The following is a 12986-nucleotide window of genomic DNA, read 5'->3' on the forward strand; positions in this document are numbered from 1 at the left end:
GTGGTGAGACACTTGGACCTCTGGCGGCGGGGGCCGATTCCAAGCGCTTGATGCTGCTACCGGCACGTACCTCGTTGTTTGTACGGACGAGGACCTTGATGATCTTAAAAGGCAGGTTTGCCTAGCTGCCTTGTTAAGGCAGATTGCTACGAGCCAGGCGTCACAAACAATAAACTAGTAAACGAAGTGAAGCGTAAATCATTAAGAATCTCGTGAGTCTAAGGTATGTAGTGGATCAAGTACAGCTTGCCAGCCCCTCGCTCAGGATACATCCCTCTATTGCGTCTTGACCTCCTGGTCCTTCTCGACGTGCTTGACGTGCTCGTGGCTCTCAAGGGTTGAGATTTGGTCCTCGGGGAACTCGACGCTGTAGTTGGTCAGTCACCTGTACTGGTGAGGATGAAGGGGGAGAGCGTACGAGAAACCCTTGATCAGGCTGTACTCGTGGCCAATCTTTCCTCCCTGATCAGTGGCGTGCTTCTTGGCGCTGGTTTGCTGTTAGTTCTTAGATCTGTGTCGTCGTGGAAGAGAAGACTTACGCCGCGACCTGGTCGGCGGAGGCATCCTCCTTGCAGGTGACCTGGGGCAGGTTAGCTTGCGGAACAGTGCTGGTGGTATTCAGTGTAGAAGAGTTGTACTCACAATGTAGGTAGGCATTCTGATGGATGTGGTTGGGTTTGTATGGTGTGAGTTGTAGTTTGTGGTTGTGCAAGAGCGAGGTTGAAGTTGACAAGCTCTCAAGTTGGACAGAGGCCGGCAGAGTCTCTTTATAACCAAGCCGCCAGGACTCATGCCTGCCCGGTTTGCTAAGGGATGGGCTACCTTCTAGACGGTACACGCCAGTGACAGTGACGGGATGGGTGTGGGAACTCGAGGTGGGCTGCCTACTGCGTACAGCCGGGAACTAACAGTGACGCGGAAAGGTTCGTGGGTGGCCCAGCAGGTGGAGGGGAAGGTCCATGCAACCACAGCAACTACCTATCTACTGCCCTGGACCGCGTGGGTGTGGACGCCTGTGTGGTACGTAAAGCATTGGATGGCACCAGCATCTGCTTGCTTCCTACTGTTCAGGAATTGCTCCCCTAATGCACACGCAATACGTCATCCCACCTTTGCGCGCCTCTTGAGCCGAGATGGTCGCCTCCATCTGCCTGCCAGACAACCAACAAGTCATCCCTCAAAGGCATCTATGGCGCATAGAGCGCATCCACAACACGTCCGACGTGCACAGCCGAGATAAGACGCGAAAAGACTGACCAGATCTGGCGCCTCATGCATCTCGTTTCTTCACGCATCATCCTGCCGGTGCGCGCAGAGGATTGCGGAGCCTTGGATTGTCTTGTGACTTGGCCTAGAAACCAATCAATGCGTCCCCGGCCATCTCTCACCATCTCCCACCACCGGGTCGTCATCGCCATGCCGTCATTGCTGACCTAACCCTCTGCCTCCGTCGCTCTACCTATTCCATGTACCTCTGTTCGTAACTGAAGGTATTCATGGGTCTCCTGCCGACTTCGTGTCGTATACCACCACGTCTTCATCCAACGTGGTGCCTGACATTCCACATAAACACCAAGATACCATGAAACATTGCAGGGCCACAATAGTAGAGATATCATTGTGTAAAGACCATACCACAAACTGTGATCCCATATCGTGGGGTCGGCTCACGACGATCTCCGAGGGAGGGGCACAGAGGGGTAACACGAGGAAGTGGGGGCACGTCTTATCTTATCGATATGCAGATTAGATAAGCCACCTCGGACCCGCAACAAATTTTTGATCGATAGCAGTCGAGTCGCGAGGCGCTGCGACGAAAAAAAAAACCCAAGGCCCGTCTTTCGTCGTGTAGTTGCAGGACCTCCCAACATCTTTGGGCAACGCCGTCATGGAGGACCAAGTACACAAGCCTCACCGCAAGGCCAAGGATAAGAAGGGGAAGCAAAACACTGGGGGTAAGTCTGCTACACTCATGACCGCCCGCCAATTCGAATACTGACGAGCGCGCAGAAAAGAACCCCAAGGCCTTTGCCTTTTCTAACCCCGGAAAGCTTGCCAGGTCGGCCGCGAGATCTTCAGATGTGCGGCCCTCCCTCTTGCTCGCATAGCATACCAGCAACTGACTTGTACCCTCACAGATCAAAGAACGACGCTTCCATGTCCCGCAAGTCGACCGCCTCCCCGACGAGCCGCCACCGAGGCTGGTCACCATCGTGGGACCGCCCGGTGTCGGGAAGACGACCCTCCTCAAGTCCCTGATCCGACGATACGCAAAGGAGACCGTGTCCGACCCCCAAGGCCCCATCACCGTCGTTACCTCCAAGAAGCAGCGATTGACCTTTGTCGAATGCCCCAATGAGCTCGAGGCCATGGTCGACATGGCCAAGATCGCCGACATTGTCCTCCTCATGATTGACGGCAACTACGGGTTCGAGATGGAGACAATGGAGTTCCTCAATATCCTCGCCGCCACCGGTATGCCCGGCAACGTCTTTGGCATCCTCACGCATCTCGACCTGTTCCGGAAACCCCAGGCGCTGAGGGACGCCAAGAAGAGACTCAAGAAGAGGCTGTGGAGCGAGCTGTACGCGGGCGCCCACCTGTTCTATCTCTCTGGTGTCATGAACGGACGTTATCCCGACCGCGAAATCCACAACCTCTCCCGTTTCCTGTCCGTCATGAAGAACCCGCGCCCCCTGATCTGGAGAAACTCCCACCCGTACACCATCATCGACAGCTACCGAGACATCACCCACCCCACAAAGATTGAGGAGGACCCCATGTGCGACCGGTCGATCGTGTTGTCGGGCTACCTGCGCGGCACCAACATGACGCAGCAGGGGCAAAGAGTTCACGTTCCGGGACTGGGCGACTTTACCGTAGCGAACCTCGAAGTCATGCCCGACCCGTGCCCGACGCCCGCCATGGAACAGGCCCTCGCCAAGGTCACCGGCAAGACGACACGACGACGCCTGGACGAGAAGGAGAAGAAGCTCTACGCACCAATGTCCGACCGCAGCGGTCTCAAGATTGACGGCGACGCCATCTGGATCACGAGAGAAAAGGGTTTCACGCTCGACAAGGACGCCGAGGACGGCGAGCGCGGCGAGGGCGAGGAGCTCATCGTGGGACTTCAGGGCGAGCGGAAGCTGCTGGGCCAGACCGAGGAGGGCGTGCAGCTCTTCCGGGGAGGCGAGCAGCTGAAGCAAGTGGCCGAGGAGGAGGACACGGGCAGGAAGACGCAGCGCCACGCACGCTTCGCAGACCGCGACGAGGAATCCGACGCCGAGATGGACGACGACGAGGGGTTCGTTAGCGGGGAAGACGAGGGCGAGTCCGACGTGGAAGAGGAGTTCAACGAGGGCAAGCTGGGCAAGATGTTCCGGAAAACCGCCGACAAGGACGCCCAAGAAGACGACATTGCCTTTGCCGACAGCGACTCGGATCTCGGCTCAATATCGGGGCTCGAAGACGAAGACGAGGACTCGGAAGAGGACATGGACGACGAGGACTTTGACTCGGACGAGGAGGCGGCGGCCATGAAGTGGAAGGAGAACATGGCAGAGCGCGCAAAGAAGCTACACGGCAAGCGACGCTCGTACCACACACCGGACCTGGCCAGGTTCATGTACGACGAGAAGCTGTCGCCCGACGAGGCGCTGCAAAAGTGGCGCGGCGAGGACGCGGAAGAGGAAGACATTGAAGCGGACGAGGACGACGACTTTTTCCAAAAGTCCAAGCAGGACAAGGAGGACAAGGTCGAGGACAGATCGATACCCGTGTACGACTACCAAGACCTGGCGGCGAAGTGGTCGCAGGCGGTGGCCGTCGAGGCTCTGCGGAAGCGCTTCACCACGGCGGGCATGCGTGACGACGACGGGGATGACGATGACGAGTTTGACGGCATCGACGATGATGAGGAGGACGAGGACGACGAGGGTGACGGTGTCTTTGAGGACCTCGAGACGGGCGAGCAGCACGGAGGGGACGCGGAGGAACCCACAGAGGAAGAAGCGTTTGACACGGAGCGCGAAAAGAACGCGAAGCGCAAGGAGGAGCTCAAGCTGCGCTTCGAGGAGGAAGACCGCGAGGGGTTCATGAACGACAAGGCCAACGCCCGGCGGGAGGGCGCGGCAGGCGACCAGGAGTTCGGCGAGGACGACTGGTACGAGGCGCAAAAGGCCGTCATCCAGAAGCAGCTCGACATCAACAAGGCCGAGTTCGAGACGCTGGACGAGCGGCAGCGGGCGGCCGTCGAGGGCTACCGCGCCGGCAAGTACGCAAAGATTGTGCTCGAGGGCGTCCCGGCCGAGTTTGTCGAAAAGTTCAACCCGCGCAACCCCATCATCATCGGCGGCCTGTCGCCGACCGAGGACCGCTTCGGCTTCGTCCAGGTGCGCATCAAGAAGCACCGCTGGCACAAGAAGATCCTCAAGTCCAACGACCCCCTCATCTTCTCCCTCGGCTGGCGCCGCTTCCAGGCCATGCCCATCTACAGCACCTCGGACTCGCGGACGAGGAACCGCATGCTCAAGTACACGCCCGAGCACACGCACTGCTTCGCGACCGTCTACGGCCCGCTCATTGCGCCCAGCACGGGTTTCGTCTGCTTCAACTCCTTCTCGCCCGAGAACCCCGGTTTCCGCATCGCGGCGACCGGCACCGTCCTCAGCGTCGACGAGTCGACCGAGATCGTCAAGAAGCTCAAGCTCACGGGTACGGCCGACAAGATCCACAAGAACACGGCCTTCATCAAGGGCATGTTCAACACGGCGCTGGAAATCGCCAAGTTCGAGGGCGCCGCCATCAAGACCGTCTCGGGCGTCCGCGGCCAGATCAAGCGCGCCCTCTCCAAGCCCGAGGGCCACTTCCGCGCCACCTTCGAGGACAAGATCCTCTACAGCGACATCGTCTTCCTCCGCGCCTGGTACCCGATCAAGCCCCACCGCTTCTACAACCCGGTCACCAACCTCGTCGGGTGGCAGGCGATGCGCCTGACGGGCCAAGTCCGCCGCGACGAAGGCATCGACACGCCCCTCGAGAAGAACAGCCAGTACCGCAAGATCGAGCGCCAGACGCGGCACTTCAACCCCCTCAGGGTCCCGCGCGCCCTGGCCGCCGAGCTGCCCTTCAAGTCGCAGATCGTGCAGCAGCGCAAGCAGAAGGAGACGTACATGCAGAAGCGCGCCGTGGTGCTCAACAAAGAAGAGAAGACGGCGCGCAACCTGCTGCAGCAGCTGTCGACGATCCGCAACGACAAGGTCGCCAAGCGCGCCGCCAAGAAGGAGGAGAAGCGCGCAGAGTACCGCAAGAAGATTGCCGACTCGGACGAGAAGAAGGAGGCGCGGGAGAAGAAGGAGAGCAAGGAGTTCTGGCGCAAGAACGGGCGGAAGCGTCAGGCGGCCGACGATGGAGGCGGTGGTGGCGGACAGAAGCGCAGCAGAAAGTAAATATTCGGAACACGGAAAACGGGGGACTAAAAGCAAGTATCGTTGGTAGAGAGAGACAGAGTATGTGTAATCAAGGGCGCTTGGCTGTCATTTGCATTAGACGGCGCAGGCTGTGAAGCCTCTCAGTAGGGTATCTAACTTCAAAATCATTTCCTTGATACGTGCCCGTCGTTGTGTCTAGTTGCGCCTTGTTCGCTTCGTATACCAAGCCTCTGATGGCTATTGGGAGGACCTCGCTTCGCAGTGATTACGAGGCTGGTGATTTGCGGTGCAATACTCAAAGTACTCAGCCTTGGTGACATGAACAGCTCTCAAGCCTCCTAGGTGACGCTCATCAGCCAGCCCAATTCATATCACACGATCAAACCGTTGCCATTCTTGTCTTGACCATGGCCAACTCGGAACTCTTGGCCCATGTGCCGCTCGGGGTCTGCCGGTAGCACACAAGCTTGCCATCGTCACCCGTACTGGCCAGGATCTGTCCGTCGTCGTCAAACCCGACGCGCCAGACAGGCGTGCGGTGGCTGTCGAGTTTGGCAACTTCCTTGAAAACGTGCTTCACCTGGCCCGGCTGCCCCGAAAAATGCCGTTCCGCATGCGAGCCAGACTTTGCCAGGCTTGCGCTGAGTCCCGATTGATGCTGCTGCTGCTTGTCGTTCGTCTGCCCTCCCGCCTTTGCCGATGCTTGCGCATAGTGGTTTTCGTGCTTGGTGAGCTCCGTCGTGGCCCACGTCTTGCCGTCGTCGGCCGAGTGCGGCGTGTCGATGCGGAACACGCGCACGCAGCCGTCCTGGCACGCCGTCGCGATGGTGTCGTACCCTCGAATATTGCCCGTCGCCCACGCCACGTCGCGTACGAGGCCGCGGTGGACGCCTACCTCGACGGCAAGATAAAACTCTCGTTGTGTCTGCGCCACGCCATACGAAGTCGCAATCACGTCCCTCGAGCGGTAGATCTTGACCGACGACATGCCTGCCACGACCAGCCCCAAGGAGTCGCTCGCCACGCCCGCCCGCAAGGCGTTGTAGCACGGGTCCAGGTTCGGGTCGAAGCGGACCTTGAAGCTAATTTCCTCGCCGCGGCTCGGCTTGGGGCATATGCTCAGCTCGTCGATTTGTGTGTATTCCGACATGTTTTCGGGCTGTTCGTTCTCGTACACTACCAGGCGGCCCTCGGTGGAGAGCAGGGCGAGGTACGTGTGCCGCGTCTCTTCGTTGTGTTTCATGGAAAAGGAGCGGTAGGGGTATTTGGGAGAGCGCATTTCGTAGGCGGCTTTGCTCGTCGTCGCGCGGCTGCTGGCGCTGAATCGACGACCCGGTGCTGCTGACGGGTCTTCCGCCCACAGCTTGAAGCGGCCTTCTATGCCGAGGGAGGCGATGAGGTTCGGGTAGACTGTCGGTGGGAGCCACTGGAGCTGGGGCGGGGGAGGCAGAGGTCAGCGACTTCGTTTTGCTTGCGGCTCGTGTGTTCATACCTCGAGGATCTCGCCGCCGTGGGCACCCCAGGTATCGCAGTGGTGCCAGACGCCGTCCTTGTGGCGGTTAAAGACCTTGATCTTGCCGTCTACGGACCCTGTCGCACACCGGTCACCGTAGGCGTTGAAGGCGACGGCCTGGACGAGGTCCTGGTGTCCATGCTGGAGGTTTAGGTCGAATCCGGTCTTTTCTTCGGCGATCGCAGGTACTTCGTGAGGGTATGTCGCCATCTTGCGCCGAATTGGGTGATGGGGAGCTGGTTACAGTACTCGTACAACGAGGTCGTGGTGTTGTAGATGCGACCGAGTTGAAGGTCGAGCGAGGGAGCTCTGCCCCGCGCATTTAGCTTCGGTACGTACCGACCTGGTGGTAACATCAACTTCAGTCAAACATACAATAACAGAGGCGCCAAGGACTAATTTGCAATTACGATGACGTCTATACATTTGAGAATAATGAGAATTAACGGGTTTTCAAGTTTGTTAAACCTAAGATACAGACAATCGATCTCACAACAACCCATACCATGCCTCTAATATTTCAAGACATAGCGACACAGAACAAATAGTCCAAACACACGCTCCAGGGTCTCAATCAGTCCTTGGAAGTGTTGAAGAGCAACTCAACTCAAGGCTGTGCTGTGAATTTCATCTGAAAAACAAATATCACCCAGGTTAATCGCCCCCCTCAACGTTGATGCGCAGCTCCTGTAGCTTCTCATAGAGCGCCGGGATGCCTTTCCCAAACGCAAGTGAATGCGGGACATCCTTCAGGGGATGGACCGGTCCGTAGCTGACATTCTCAACAGTGACCAACAAGTTGCGCACAAAGTTGCCGTCCCAGAGGTTTTCTCGCTGCGGGTAGTTTCGCAACACCCCCAGAGCTTTCCCCTGGATCACGGGATCTTGACAGGTAACAAGTATAAAGTAGAGGGGCGGTATGATGCCGATATCGAGCGTGAACGACCGAGGCATTGCCCCAGTTTCGCGCTGCTTGGCAACCAGCCCTTGGTGTAGCAGGGCAGCTAACGACACGAGCTCCGCGTGCTGGGCGACGACGTCGGGCGACTGCTGCCTCTGGTGCGGCTTCTGATGCAGCGTCTGACATATCAGACGCGCGCACTTGTAGTGGAGCATGTCGAGGCAGATGGAGTGATGCTCTTTGGTACCGCTCGCGGGGGCTTGAGGCCTTTCCATGAAGCGTTGGAAGAGACCCGTCAGGTGATTGCCCCGTTCCATGAGGATCTTATGTTGGCGGTGTGGTACGGGGCGAGCCCAGAACTCGTCGTCGCCTTGTTGCTCCTTTGTCAGCCAGACCAGGGCAAACACGTCGCGCGTGTATTGCACGATGGCTCGGTGCGCATCCGCAATGGTCTTGAACTCATCCAGCAGCGTGTCGTCGAGCTCTCGCCCCTCATACAGCTTGATGGCGATAACGGGCTTGAAGTTCTCGGCAAAGAGCGCACACGAGATCTCCCAGGTGGCGAAGAGTCTCAGGATGTAGTCCATCGACAAGACGTCTTCCGAGGAGTCTGCGCTAGCATGAGCGGGAACAGCGTCTCGCAGCTCGTTGAGCTTGCTCATGGGCAGACTCTCAATGATGCGCAGGCCATTCGAAAGATGCGTCAGCGCTGGTCGCCAGTTATTCCGCAAGGACTCGATGCAGACAAACGACACGCAACAGAGAAGCGTGACGGTGATCCTGTCCTTCATCGGAACGTGGGCATAGCTGGAGAGCTTGGACATGGCCGTGCCGTACTGCTGGATGGTGAAGATTTCGAGCTCGCGGGGAGGCGTCTCTCCGCCACGAGGAGGGGCCGTCTGATACATGTGATGGGCAGAGCCGAGGGCGACAATGGCGTGCTTCACGGCGTCGTCCGAGTGGCTTAGCTGGGTGGCGATGCGGCTCCAGAAACTGGTGAGGTTCGTGACATGGTTGGAGAGGCCGGCCTCTGCCATGCGACGGAAGCGGTGGAAGTAGACGCGCTCCGTGTGAGTGCCGTCAATGTCGGCAACGAGGGGACGCAGCAATCGAGGGTTTTGACTCTCAGACAAGACTCGGATGAGTAGAGCCTGGGGAACGAGAGCATCGCTGTCTCTTGGCCGAACTGGCAGGCCTTTGTCGTAGCCGTCGCAAGCCCGGCCTGTTGACGTGCAACGCGAACAAGCGGGCCGCTCCTCTCCGCACTTGATGCGTCTGATTCTAGGGGTCTAGTTAGTATCGGTGGGGGGCCAAGCACAAGTTGAGGTCTTACTTGCTGCCACCGAGTCAGTCAAGGTTGGTCATAACGGTTCCGAGAGACTTACCAAGTCAGACAGCCGGTCCGCACTTTGGGCCTACTTGCTCGTTTTCGCTTCGCAGTGATGATTGCCTTCTCTAGCGTAGGCGTGGCAAAGCCGCTTTCCTGTGATGTAGATGCCATTCGTGACGAAGCAGCCGGCAGATCTAGTAATCTCGGGCTTTTTCTGTCTATTTAGGGCTGAGATGGGTTGTGAAACGGCGCGATGGGCTGATCAGTCATGTCAATCATGGAGTAATATGACGAGAAGCTCCTCCTCCTTGTCCATGCCCGGTTGAGTAGCATTGGCGGCGTGCTCGATGCCAAGCCAAGGTCAGGATGCCAGTCCGAGCCGTGGTTGGAGTTGACGTTGACTATAAGAGACTAAAGCTTGTGGGCTGGACAGCAGAGTTTCGGGCAAAGGAGGTTATCCGCGGTCAACCACAACGCGGAGGCTAATTATATTTGATTGATGGGGCGAGTCCAACTCAAGGTTGACGCGACTCGGTCATTATCCGTTGTCGTTACTGGCGTGGAGTTTCTTTCGTCTTTATTTCTGGCCCCACCAACCTCGACCCTCCGTCAAAGGCCGTTGCTAGGTGTCTAAGCAACGGACTCGATAACTGAAAGCTGAAGAGTTGCGACCAGATCAGGAGGTGTGTTTGTGTTTGAATCCGGGTAGTTGGGACGAAGACGAGAATCTATACATAGAATGCCCGATAGAGCTATTCCCGTTGTGGCCTAGAATATTGCTTAGTTGCTGCCCACCCCGCAATTCAGTGTTGCTCAACAACAAGTCAACTACAACTCGTGAATCACCCAACGTATATTCATCCAATATCTAGAAAACACCACGGCTGAAGTTCTCATATACCCCTCCAGGCCCATTCCTATCACCAGCCAGCGGGCGCCCCTTTGGGGGTCAGGTCAAAACTGGCTGAGTGGTGGAGTGGTTGAAGTCCACGAACAGCCTAATCGGTGAAGGCTCAGAGGTCCCGAGTTCGAGTCGACAAAATCCCAGCATGTGCACCAAGAGATGTAGTCCCCATTCGCCACCGAGGGGGTGAACTCTTTTTAGTTCTGCCTCATAATGAGACTGTCCAGTTGTAGTTTACGAGCTTGAAATGGTATAACAACTTATTATTACCTACCCTGATCTGTATATACTGAATTTGTGTCCATACTCTAATCATTATCGTTACCTTACCCTCATCTACGCGCCCATGTCTCCCGGTCTCAGCTGACTGGCACGCTGCTTGGCCCGCTGTTGCTTCTTATTCTTCTTGATGTTCTTCCACTCCATAAACAAGGCGCAGATGAGCGTCGCGAGAGACAGCCCCATGCCAGCCAAAAAGATGCGCGTGCAGGCGTAGTTGTACGCTCGGACAACCACGTCCAAGAACTGCGCCGGCACAACGGTGTGCAGGTTGGTGGCACCGGTGTTGACGATGGCCTGCGCAGACAGCCCCGGGATGCCCGAGAGCTCCGACACGAGCAGGTTGCTGAGGATCGACTGCCCGACGGAGACGAAGATGGCGGCTCCCAACTGCTGCGCAAAGAAGCTGATGGAGACGCCGGTCGACACGTCCTCCTTGGGGAGAACCGCCTGCACCGCGAGCCCGACGGTCTGCATGCCGAAGCCCAGGCCGAACCCGGTCAGGAACTGGTAGCCGATCCAGTGGCCGGAACTGATGCCTGGTTGGAAAGTACTCATCAGGCCCAGGCCTACGGACATGATACACGGGCAGAGGATCATGGACGGCACGTAGTATCCAATCTTTTGCGTCGCGCCACCCGAGATAATGGAGGATACCACGATGCTGAGGACTAGAGGGATGGTGTAGATTCCCGAGTTGACCGGGTTGGCTCCCTGCACAGCTTGGACTGGGGGGTGTCAGCGCGCTCATTACAGTGGATGGAGTTGAAATCACTTACACCAGATGGGCAGGTAGTACACGGCCAGCATCATCGAGCCGGCCAAGAAGAGCATGAAGAAGGCACCCGCCAGCATGGTTCTTTGCTTGATGATCCTGACAGGCACGGTGGCGGTCTTGGGCATAAAGACCTGCACGGCAGCGAAGGCCATGAAGGCAACGCCGAAAACGACAAACAGCGCAATTATGCGGCCGTCATTCCACGCATACTCTGATCCACCCCACTCTAGCGCCAGGAGAAGGGATACAACGGACGGGACGAAAAAGAGTGTTCCCAAGGGGTCGAGACGCTTAAAGTGTTGGAACAGCGTAGCCGGCTCTTGAGGCTGCCGCCTGGGAGCCTTGAGCATGAAGAACAGGAAGACGAACGCCACGCCTCCAATGGGGAGGTTGATGTAGAAGCACCATCTGTGTCTTGTTAGCTGTGCCACAGTGTGTATGCTCACAAAACATACCTCCATGTGACGTTGCTCGTGAAGCCACCGCCAACCAAGGGTCCAATGACAGACGCCAGGCCGAACACCATGCCAAAGATGCCCTGAAACATGGGTCTCTTGTGCAGCGGGATCATGGGAATCATGACCATCATCGCACCCGTAAAGATGCCCGCCGAACCGACACCGGCAATGGCTCTGCCCGCAATGAGCACTGGCGAGCTCGGCGCAACACCGCAAATGAGCGAGCCGATTTCGAAGATGAGGATGCTTCCAAGGAATGCTCTGCCGTTGTGTCAGCATGCGTACAGAGCCAGTGACCATCGAGACTCACCCCCTCAGGCTGTAAAACTTGTAGATTCTTCCAAACACCAATTGCGAGGCCGCAGTCGTGAGCATGTATGCTGAACCGTACCAGCCAATGTCGCCAAGACTTTGAAACTCATCAGTGATGCGTGGGATGGCCGTGGCAATGATTGTGCGGTCGAGGGCAACGAGAAACATTGCTACAAAGTTAGACAAAATGACGAGCCAAAAGGTAATGGTTTTCGGCTTGAAGTTTTCCTCGGCTTCATCGAAAACGGGCGGGGACCCCGTGGGTGGTCCCCCTTCGATATCGGCCTTTTCATCGACATCGTCGTCGACGTCTGGCTGCTTGGATACATCGTTATGGCTCTCGTTTGCTGATATGGCCGAGGACTGGACTGTTGCCTTTTCTGTTGGTCTCTCGCTCTCAATCTCGGGTTCGATGGGCTTCTCCTCGGATGACTTCTTCTCCTGCCGCTCGTCGCTCTCTCTCGGAGTCAAGGTCCGCGTGGAGCTGTTGGAGGTCTCCACCTCACGGGTCTTCTCTGAGGCAGTATCGCCCTCGACGGGCCTCGCACCTGCGTCCGCCATGTTGAAGCTGTCGTGGGGATTTGGACAGCAGGCTGACGATGTGAACAAATTCGAGTGAAGCCACGAAATGTAAACAAAGAATGCAGCACACGCAAATCTTTTTGGGCTTGGCAGCGGGAAAATGTTGATTAATGGAACGGGGAGGGAGCTAGAGGTTCGTCCGGACTCTCGAGCGCACGGTCAGATCTCAAGTTACAGATCACGTTCGGACCACGAGCTCGTCTGGCGGGAGAGACACTAGGACGGGGTCATGGAACTAAGAGGCGAGGATCGCTATATATGGCGAGCCTGGCCATCGCCGCCATTCTGTCCTGCCTGCTTATCTTGGACGCGGTGGCCGGCAGCATAGTGTGACAGGCAGAGGGCGCGACGCGAAGCCACGCAAGGCCATCATAGCCCGCATAGGAATGTCTCACAAGAAGAAAGTCATGACGAGATCCAGAAGCCGACTTTTCAAGGCCGATGGGGATGTCCAGAGAAGGATGCTTTGCCCAGCTCTCGCCCTTGTCTTTTGGTGG

At 57.3% G+C, this 12986-nt stretch overlaps 4 protein-coding genes across 4 annotated transcripts; 1 reads left to right on the forward strand and 3 right to left on the reverse strand.

Moving 5' to 3' along the window:
* Positions 1 to 276: 276 nt before the first annotated feature.
* On the reverse strand, positions 277 to 657 carry HER10_EVM0001010 (peptidase inhibitor I9; the record flags this gene model as incomplete). Its single annotated transcript, XM_035470774.1, has 4 exons — positions 277 to 367; positions 419 to 487; positions 540 to 580; positions 643 to 657. 4 exons carry the CDS (start codon positions 655 to 657, stop codon positions 277 to 279), a joined length of 216 nt encoding a protein of 71 aa, XP_035331189.1.
* A 1177-nt stretch (positions 658 to 1834) lies between these two features.
* HER10_EVM0001751 (AARP2CN domain-containing protein) lies at positions 1835 to 5525 on the forward strand. The gene is made up of 3 exons (XM_035471486.1): positions 1835 to 1955; positions 2011 to 2081; positions 2139 to 5525. Exons 1-3 carry the CDS (start codon positions 1889 to 1891, stop codon positions 5448 to 5450), a joined length of 3450 nt encoding a protein of 1149 aa, XP_035331231.1. The 5' UTR covers positions 1835 to 1888; the 3' UTR covers positions 5451 to 5525.
* A 286-nt stretch (positions 5526 to 5811) lies between these two features.
* Positions 5812 to 9858, reverse strand: HER10_EVM0012087 (nuclear pore protein; the record flags this gene model as incomplete). The annotated part of the gene is made up of 6 exons (XM_035481490.1): positions 9232 to 9858; positions 9180 to 9182; positions 7723 to 9127; positions 7229 to 7252; positions 6925 to 7155; positions 5812 to 6864 (listed from the first exon to the last, which is right to left on the reverse strand). Exons 1-6 carry the CDS (start codon positions 9345 to 9347, stop codon positions 5812 to 5814), a joined length of 2832 nt encoding a protein of 943 aa, XP_035331901.1. The 5' UTR covers positions 9348 to 9858.
* Positions 9859 to 10354: 496 nt separating this feature from the next.
* HER10_EVM0009149 (major facilitator superfamily transporter) lies at positions 10355 to 12985 on the reverse strand. The gene is made up of 4 exons (XM_035478648.1): positions 11906 to 12985; positions 11593 to 11856; positions 11139 to 11545; positions 10355 to 11087 (listed from the first exon to the last, which is right to left on the reverse strand). The coding sequence occupies exons 1-4, from the start codon at positions 12466 to 12468 to the stop codon at positions 10417 to 10419; spliced, it is 1905 nt and encodes a 634-aa protein (XP_035331710.1). The 5' UTR covers positions 12469 to 12985; the 3' UTR covers positions 10355 to 10416.
* Between the last annotated feature and the right edge of the window lies 1 nt (position 12986).

This window comes from Colletotrichum scovillei, assembly GCF_011075155.1.
Source record: "Colletotrichum scovillei strain TJNH1 chromosome Unknown Contig00007, whole genome shotgun sequence".
NCBI lineage: Eukaryota > Fungi > Ascomycota > Sordariomycetes > Glomerellales > Glomerellaceae > Colletotrichum > Colletotrichum scovillei.